The sequence below is a fragment of the Protopterus annectens genome, chromosome 8.part0 (genome assembly GCF_019279795.1).
Source record: "Protopterus annectens isolate FY-2018-M chromosome 8.part0, PAN1.0, whole genome shotgun sequence".
NCBI classification, from domain to species: Eukaryota; Metazoa; Chordata; order Ceratodontiformes; family Protopteridae; genus Protopterus; species Protopterus annectens.
Window position 1 is genome coordinate 210140761 of NC_056741.1, and position 10298 is coordinate 210151058.

At 42.1% G+C, this 10298-nt stretch overlaps 1 protein-coding gene across 1 annotated transcript in view; it reads left to right on the top strand.

The window, feature by feature from the left end:
• The window catches only part of LOC122808192 (guanylate-binding protein 2-like), a 994936-nt gene that overhangs the window by 538202 nt on the left and 446436 nt on the right, over positions 1-10298 (top strand). Inside the window, exon 4 of the mRNA XM_044079160.1 lies at positions 9407-9525. Coding sequence (XP_043935095.1) covers positions 9407-9525 — 119 coding nt within the window. The remainder of the gene's footprint in view (positions 1-9406; positions 9526-10298) is intronic.

A 10298-nucleotide genomic window follows, 5' to 3' on the forward strand; every position in this document is an offset into this window, starting at 1 on the left:
TATGTTCTGCCCACATAGGAATATTAATGACTTCCACTGGGCGGGCCTACTACATCTCTGCCAACCAGCACCTGCACACGTAAGCCCATTAATGCATACCCATGGTCCACCTACCTGGCACCCCTCTACAGCAGTCGTGACAAATACTTACTGCGAGCGCAGCTGGGGTATGAGCACACCCCTACACATTGCCCACTCTCCCCGTCTCGGGACACGTCGTACGTTTTGTCAACCCATGTATTATCACACTTGCCCAACCTACTGTTCCATGTACAACTACATCCTGCTCGTATTAATGTCAGCAGATTCACATGTACCCTGAATTTTTCGGGTCCCGCAAGGGACACCGTTATCCATGTTTAAAGTGTAGACCTTGCAGAACTCTCCCACTGGTACCTTCCTACCGGTGTTTTGGACAGCGGCAGTGTATTGATCTGTATTGCCTGTCTGTATGTCTGTCCGGCCTAGCTGGGCGATGTGGGGGGTACAACGTTTATTTATTGGACCTCACAGTCACATATGCCTGGGCTGTAAATATGTTACCCCTAATTGCTGTGAAGTAACCTATTTATGTACATGTGTATATCTACACTGACATATATATTTTGTTTTGTGTGTATGTGTATATATCACTACCTGTTGTTTGTGTATATATCTATCTATATATATATCCGTAGTATATCCTTGTGTGTGTATATATATATATATCCGTATGAATATATATGTGTATGTAAATTAATATAGATATATGTATATATATATGTTTTTATCTATATATACATCTGTGTGTCTGTTAACCTATACATTTCCCAGACATGGACACTTACACATGCGTATTGGGTTTTATCTCTGCTCCAACAGCATACTATTGCCTTAGTCATTATGACACCAACACTTCACTCCGGTGAACTTGTGCTCAGTATATTGCACATTATACAGTGGACAGATGTCACACGTTTTTCATGTCTGGGGTTCCGCTGCTAACTGGGATGTGATACAATGTCATTTGACCTATTACTCATATGCGCAGCCTATTATTCCTGCTACTGTGTTTGTTTCTGTGCACATTCATATTATTACTGTTGATAGGATGTGTGTTTGTGTTACTGTGAATGTACGTCAACATATTGTTGTCTTCATGTAGTTGTGTCTTTCTGCTTTTCCCGGTTTGGGGTTGTCACAGCAGAACTCCGTTCCACTCATGGGTGGCATATTGGTTTTACGTGCTGGGTTGCCAGCCCTGACGCACAACGTCCGAAAACGATACGCCCATTCACGTATGTCTCCATGCAAACGACGCTCTATCTGGGAATCGCACCTACATACTAGCTGACCTCCACGGGCCACTCCATTGCACCCGGCGCAACATACCCTAGCACTCCTGTGTCCATAATCGCATATCCATAGTTTCTCCTGCACACCTGTGTTGAGTTTCCATGCATAACAGCCATTATACACCTGATATCACAGCCATGACACACCTTTACACATTGCCCTCTCATGAGCATTGGGGCCCTACACACATTTTGTACCACCTCGTGTATTCACAGGCTCACCATCCATTCATATTTGCACATAAGTGCCTTTCCTGGTGTTATGGATTACGAACGATTTGCAGGTTACAAGTGTAGGTGGTCGCAACATGTACTACATTCCGTCTGTTTATAGGTTCATAGGTTCATAGGTTCATACTAGGCTATCTGCCCGAGGGCATTTATAAGCCTAGCCCATAGTTTTGTGGCTTACGCCACCCCTTTAGTTTGGAGAAACTATGCCCATTATTTTGCTGTGCCTCTGTCGAGCAGTGACACTGAGGTAACCCCTGGGGTGTATCTGCGATCTCCCATCCATTGGTCAAGATTCCTCTTGAACAAGGCCAGCGAGGTGCTCTGCCTCACATAAACCGGGATTTTGTTCCACAGCATAGGGAGTCTTTGGGTGATGAATCTATCCCTCCAGCACGTCCTATTAATAACCGTGTCGAGGTTTAAGTCTCCTGCCCTTGTGGCTCTGAGGGATCTAGATTTTTTGAGATGAAGCATGTTCATCAAATCTGGGTATGACATGGCCTTGTATGTCAGGCATAGGTCACCTCTGAGCAAGCGGTAAGCAACTGAATATAACTGGAGTTCTTTCAGTCGGGCAGCATAAGACAGATTGAGACCCTTTATCCTTTTGGTGAGGAACTTTTGTGGCCTCTCCAGCTGCTGCAAGTGTCGGGTCAGATACATTCCGAATGGGGCATTGTACTCGATCATTGGTCTGATGAGTGATGAGTATAGGAGACTATGACTTCCCTTGATCTAGATGTGAATCCCTTCATGATAAGGTGGGCAATGTAGAAGGTCTTCCTAACTACTTTAGCAATATGAGTGTCGAATGAAAGGCTACTGTCAACCTGGGTTCCCAGGTCCCTAATAACTTCTTCTGTGTTCTGGAGATTGCCACCTATATGGTAGCTAGGGGTAACCTTATTTTTCCAAGGGTATGACTATGCATTTCTTGGCATTTAACTTTAGGCCATGGCTCTGGCACCAGTTATCCGTTTCTGTGAGACCCTTCTGAAGGATATCTGTGTCGGATGTGTTTTCAACTACGGCGCACAGTTTGCAGTCATCTGCAAACTTTGTCAGCCATAACCCTCCTGTGTTTGCTTGTACTTCAGAAAAGTAGATGCCAAACAAGAGTGGGCCCAGGACTGAGTCCTGTGGGACACCACTTGTGACAGGCTTTGAGTCTGACATGGCGCCAGCAACTCTGACCCTGTGGGTTCTGTCACTCAGCCAGTTTGCAACCCATCTTGTAATGTATGGGTTTACATTTAAGTTGATGAGTTTTTCAATGATACCCGAGTGAGGTATTGTATCAAAAGCCTTCGCCAGGTCTAGGTAGGCTGTTGATAGGATGTGCGTTTGTGTTACTGTTACAATGTTGACGTAGCACTTCAACGATGTTATGGCCACTGGTATAACCCTGCCTCTGGTGTGAAGAGCGGTGCTCTACTCACACTTGTGCAGCTTTATGTGACATACGCTGCGAGCACTTCATAATTCCTTACTTGCTCTGGATTCCCTTTACAACCCTTCTGTTTGTTTTCATCTTTAGTCATTCCTAATATATATATATATATATATATATATATATATATATATATGGGTAACTATCAAACCATCGACAACTTAAAATAACGAAACTGACTCCACCGACAACTGAATTAACCGACAAGCGGGCGTTTACAAGGTAAGGGGTGTAAATTCGCTACTCAAGCCTACCATGGTGTGCATGACACTGCCACCCTTCCTAAATCATGGCAGGCTTGAGTAGCGAATTTACACCCCTTACCTTGTAAACGTCGCTTTGCGCTGTCGGTTAATTCAGTTGTCGGTGGAGTCAGTTTCGTTATTTTAAGTTGTCGATGGTTTGATAGGTACCCATATATATATATATATATATATATATATATATATATATATATATATATATATATATATATATATATATATATATATATATATATATATGTGTGTATAGATAGATAAATATGTAGATATATAATTGCATATTTCTGTTATGCCTGTGGATATTTATCTATACACACATCTATCTATATATATAAAAGTTACAGCTGTACAAGACAACATACATTTGCTATGCTAATAGCTGCATACACCCGCGCAGGTGCACTTGCATCTACTTATTCTGAGTTACATATGTTTACAGGCACTTCTTTGGGATTGCATGTGCCTTATTTCTTATGAAGGTACCACTTTAATGGAATCCGGTTAACGGACTCATGCGAACGCGGTCACCTTTACATGTATAAATGTTGGCTTTACAGCACAGAGGCATTCATTACACAATTAATATGTGCTATAGTCGTACTTGAACCGGGAATGCCTTTACGTTGGGCGGATGCTGTAACCACTACACTATTGGTGTTCTGGCTCATTTATATGTATACCCATGTTTCATAGCTACTCTGACATACGCCTCACCGCTTCCCTTACACAGCAGGCATCCATTCTCCTGCTGGGAAAACCGCAGTACTGCAATTAGGACATTCCCTGTTTCCTACTGCTCTGGACCCGTGCTGCAAGTCTACTCTCTCCAAGGATATTCAGAACTCCTACGCTTATAGTCCTCGCACATACGCGTGTTTGATTGTCAGGGTGTTCATGTGCTGGTCTGGGTTTAGGCCTGGCTGACTGGTAACTAGAACTGCCCTGGCACTGTTCAAAGATCAGATGTAGCACATGGACAGACTTAGTCCAGATTTTAACATTCTACCTGTGTTTACATACGCAGGTGTTTGGGCACCTCTGACCACATTATTAGATCGGCGCTACATAATTCAGGGCGGGGAGTGGTTCCACTACATAATGCAGGTTGGGGGTGATTTCCACATGTTTCCCTTCCCATTTAACTATTTCATTCATTTATAGATACAATGAATATTATTCTGGACATCTGTTATAAATTCACTACAGGTATGCAATAGTCCTGTCAACAGATGTGACTGTTGGTTGGTGTACTTATGTGTACGGACCTCTGTGATACTCAGGGACTCATTTCTACAGTGACAGAGACAAAGCTATGACAACTCAGGGACAATCATGGACACTTCTACCATATTAGTACTATTAACTTGGAACGTGTTGACAGATTCGTAATACTATTAATTTTCTGCAGTTAAATGCATCTATTACTCTTCATTGTTGTAAGTAGTCATTCTCATTCAACACCTTTCCCCCAAAGGTCACTGGCTTTGTGCGTGGTTAAGAGGCTGGTCAGTTATTGGGCGAATGCTCTGACCATTGGTAGCGTTGACATTGTCATATGTACAGGTTGGGATGTGTTCTGGGGACTAGGGTTGCCACCTTTTCAAATGGCCAAGACGGGACATTTTTGGAACACACATCAGATTTTACAAGCCGACACATACCCACGGTCAGTACAAAGGACAGATCTTTACTTATTTGCCTACATAAAAACCTATTGTTGTAGCGGTTTAGTTGCTTATTCTGTTTCTTGTAACATTTAGGTATTTTAGATACTGAAATAATTATTTTCTGCAACTATTACATAACATATGGGACATAATTATGTCCTACAATCCCAGGACATTTGCCATTTGTAATGTATTTTATCAGGACACAACTGTCCAAAGAGGGACTGTCCCTCGCAAAGTGGGACAGATGGTAACCCTACTGCGGACACCAGTTTGTTTGAGCCAACACATAGCCACAGTCAGTGCAGGTTTAGAACATTCATTTGTTTCCTAGCTGTGAGCCTTATACCTTTGGCACTTTTGTTGTTTGCCTGTTTCTTCTACAAATTATGTTTATTCTATCTGGTCTGAAGAAGCTACAATAGCGAAAGCGCTTACCAACTTTTTTATCTAAATAAACCTGTGTTTTACCAATTTGAAGTGACTGGCAAGCTTATTGTTATTTGAACAACGAAGATACAGTTTTTGAATCCTTCTGAGACTTCATCATTGTTTTGCTCTACGGACTGTTATTCTTATGTTATTTGGTTTCTGGTTCTGTCTACAGTAGAGCATTCACTCCGTTTGAACTTCACTTCATTCATTGTATCATTGTTGGTCAGGTCACACCTACACACACATTAATTGTCACTCACACAGTGGATCAGGGAGTATCCTGTTTACGTCAGTGCTTTCATCACCCTTATGCCATGTGTCACTATGCTAATGTGTGCAATATATTCTCTCGCTTATTCATGTCGGGACACGTGCGTCATGGGCAGGTGTTTAATCCTGGGTAGTAGGTTCTGCATGATCATCTAGGGCTGGACAGTCTTGTGCACCACTACTGCACATTCCAACTTGTGTCCAGATATCTACAGGACTGGAATTCGTGTCTTCATACCCATTCTAATGTTTACACAGGTTACTTATCCCATGAGGGATATCCCAAAAATTGAACAAGACCAAAACAAGACAAATACCGAACATTCTTCTGGTGTTATGAAACTGTGCTGGGGGTTTTACATGCAAGGGATACATAGTTTGCAATCCTGAAACTGCCTAGGGTGACACTATCTACTACATATACGTAGTGGTCACTATGTGTAGATGTGGCTGCACCAAACCAGTAGGCCAAGTATGGCTGGATTTGGTGGATGTTCAGGTATGGCAGCGGGTTGTGTGCTGTGGAGGGGATGCTGGGTAGTCCATTATGCATCCAGGTGTTTTGCATTTGATATGGCCAGTTCCATCAGGACCAATCTGTGGGTATGTGCCGGTGACATGTCTATAAATTTGTATCACACATTTTAATATTCATACATTTGTGGGATTGTGTTCTACAGTATGGCCTGTCTGGTTGTATTGCAGATGTGTATACATGTTTTTGTGTTTCTTTCTGCTTCACCCGGTGCTCCCTCATACACCTCAGGTTCACCTATTCTGCATACGACACAGTGTCACCTTGGAGGATTATACCATTACCCTTCCCCCCCCACACACATACTCCTGACACTCCATCCATCACTGCTTTGGTTGATGGCCCATGACACGATCAAGGTAACACATTACATACCCTACATATGTCAGGTACCTGTATGGTTGTGTGGACTACCCTGCCATGTTTGACTTTCCACATGCTATACCTCACAGACATAGGTGCACCCCCATACTTAACTTTCATGACATGGTTGGTATACCCGGGTAATACCCGTTCAACTGTGACACATCCTGACAAGTTCGGCTTGGACCGCTGATGTGCGGATTTTGGCCGACTATTCTAATCATTGGTAGGATTCCACCTTTTCCTATGTCCAGGATGGGATATATTCTGAACACATATCCGAATGTACTGGACAACACGTACCCACAGTCAACGGTATGGATAATACTGTTCCTTTCAGCCTACATGTTGCCTTATTGTTGTAGCAGTTTATATGCTCCTTCTGTTTTGTTTACATGCTTATTCTATTTCCTGTCACATTTGGTATGTGAAATACGGACATACCTATTGTATGTGACTATTACATGCATTGTGGGATATAATTCGGTCATACAGTCGCTAGATATGCACATTTATCGTGTTTTTTGTTATGGACACATCTGCCCAGCTGTGTACCCTCCCTCACAATATGGGTCAGCTGGTGACCCTGACCATTGGGCTGGACGTATTGGCAGCGCGCTAACATATGATGCGTTTTGCTTCCACTTGGTATAACTATCTACACTGCGTTGGACTATGGGCACACGGTTTTCAATGTCATTTGTTTGCGGGATAGGGACCCGTTATTCCCTACCATGTATTTGTATTTGCGTCTTCATTTTGTGTTCGCAGGAACTGTCTTGCATGCTTTGCATACATTTCAGTATCCACGGACACTGACAAATGTGATTACTATTGCTTGCAAATTGTTATATGCAAGCATTTTAGGTTGCACGTCGTCAGCTGACATTTCCACGCCTCTGTGTGGCACTTTGACATGCCCTATGCACTCGCTCTCCTTTCCTATGCACGTGGCTATGGTGGCAGCGCACCTTCATTAATATGCATTTGGTGCTACTGCACCATCTTCACGCTGCACGGTCAGCGCAAGCCTAATGCCGGCCTTGCACCGAGCTTCATGAATCCCAGGGATATATAATTTAACCCAATCAGGTGACTCAAAAAAATCACATGCATTTATGTATAGTCTTAAAAATGTGGACAGGGCCTATGGTTTGAAAACAGACCAGGCCTCAATGTACATTTAACCCACCACTTGTCAGATAGCATTTTCAATGAATGTGGATTTCAGTGCATTTTATATGAATGTTTGTTACAACAAGGGAAGAGAAGTTTACTGTTGCTTGTGCCAAGTCTGTTTTATTTGAGAATGTTCTGTTTTGTTTAGCAAATAGCCATCAGTGTTTGTGCTATGAAATCTGGAATGAAAGCTAAATTAAATCCAAATCTCTGTTGTTGTTTGTCTTTCGGCTTTTTCCCAGTAAGGGGTCGCCACAGCGGAACTCCGGTCCGCTAATGATTGGCAGTAGATTTTTACGAAATGCCAAGGTGCCAGCTCGATGCACAATCTTCAATGAAGGCATGCCCATTTACGCACACATGTCTTTCGAACGTTACCCAACCATGGGGAGGACATGCAGACTCCACACAGAAGGCACTCCCAAGCCAAGCTGAGAATCGAACGGGAGAACCTCTTGCTGTGAGGTACCAACGCTACTGCCGTACCACCGCGGCTTAAATCCAAATCTCTGTAATCACTGTAAAAGTAAAAAAGAAAATAGTATGCATACTGACAGGTTTGAACTATGAACTATACTGATTTTAACTGAAAGACTATACTGCCTGCAAATTTTTAAATATATTTTAGTTTTCATGGAGAAATTTGAAACCATCAACATTTTAAACCTGAGATATAATGTTGTAACTAATTATAAATTAGCTAAATCCTACATACTATAGTAGCACAGAAAGTCCCGAACAGGAAATAAAATCTTCTTTCAGCTGCTCCCATTAGGGGTCATCACAGCAGATAATCTGTTTCCATTTCTTCCTGTCCTCTGCATCTTGCTCTGTCACACCAACCACCTGCATGTCCTCTCTCACCACATTCATGAACCTTATCTTAGGCCTTCCTCTTTTCCTGTTACCTGGCAGCTTCATCTTTACCATCTTTTTCCCAATATACTCTGCATCCTTCCTCAGCACATGTAATCTTGCCTCTCTGGCTTTGTCTCCAAACCTTCTAACCTTGACCCTCTAATATACTTATTCCTAATCCTGTCCACCCTTGTCAAACCCAGTGCAAATCTTAACATCTTTAACTCTGCCACGTCCAGCTCTGACTCTGGCCTTTTTGTCAATGCCACTGTCTCTAACCCATATAACATAGCTGGTCTCACTACCCTCTTGTAGACCTTCCTTTTCACTCTTACTGGTACTCGTCTGTCACAAATCACTCCTGACACTTCTCCACCCACTCCATCCTACCTGTACTCTCTTCCTCACCTCTGTTCCACACTCACCATTATTCTGAACTGTTGATCCCAAGTATTTAAACTCATCCACCTTTGCCACCTCTACTCCCTGCATCCTCACCATTCCTCTATCCTCCCTCTCATTCACACACATATATTCTGTCTTAGTCCTGCTGACCTTCATTCCTCTTCTCTCTAGAACATATCTCCACCTCTCCAAGGTCTCCTCCACCTGTTCCCTACTCTCACTACAGATCACAGTGTCATCTGCAAACATCATAGTCCACAGGGACTCCTGTCTGATCTCGTCTGTCAACCTGTCCATCATGCAAATATACTTTCAAAATTATATGCCAAGTTGTTGTCTGCATTGATTAATTTTGAATATAGCAAAGTTTCCATGTTGCTTCATGATGTTAAATTTGTGTTCTTAATTTTTAGGTCAAGTGAAATTAAGGATGGTTTTCAAGAAAAAGTACGATCTACGGTGACAAAAATTCGTGATGACTTGGGAACAATAAAAACATTAGGCAGGAATGATATATACTGCAGTCCATCTGGTCAGTAAATTGTGCATTCTATCTTGATATTTGCTACTACAAAGAAATGAACTATGGCAATTAAAGCAAACTTAACTAGGTATTTTGAACAACATGCTTGAGACTTGTTAATGATCTTACTGTATTATACTAATAAAAATACTTGTTTTTTGTACTGTTGGAAAGCTCTAAAAATGCAGTTTGCAGAATGTCTGTGAGTGGTATACCAGTGATTGTAATATGTAAGATTGAATTTACTTAATGTTGAAGACAAAACAATAAGACAAGTAAGTTCAAATGTACATATTAACAAAAAATATAAACATTACTCTGGCAGTTAGTGCAAGGGGCTAAAGCTCTGACCTGTTGTCGAGTTGTTTCTTGTGGCAAGGGTGAAGGGTTTCAATCCTTCTATCTTTACTTGCCTACTGTGTGGCATAGAGTACGTCACTTAATCAAGCGGTGCTGTGATGCATTTGGGAATTTGGGCTAGGCTCCTTACTGGTCTGCTGAAAGGTGGGAGGGCTGGCATAATGGTTAAGGTCTTCACCTCACAGATACAAAATGCAGAATTTGATTCTGACCTTAGGTTATTGTCAAGGCTTATAACAGTCTGCAAACTGTTTGTCTAGTATGAACCTATGAATCAAACCTGCTAAGGATCACAAAAGGAAAACAACCGCTAATTTGTCTTAAAAAATAGTAGTATTGCAGGATTTTTTTAAGGTGGGAGGTAGGGTTAGGGACAGGGGAAGGGTCAAAGTTAGCATGCCTCAGTAATAAGTGTTAACTGT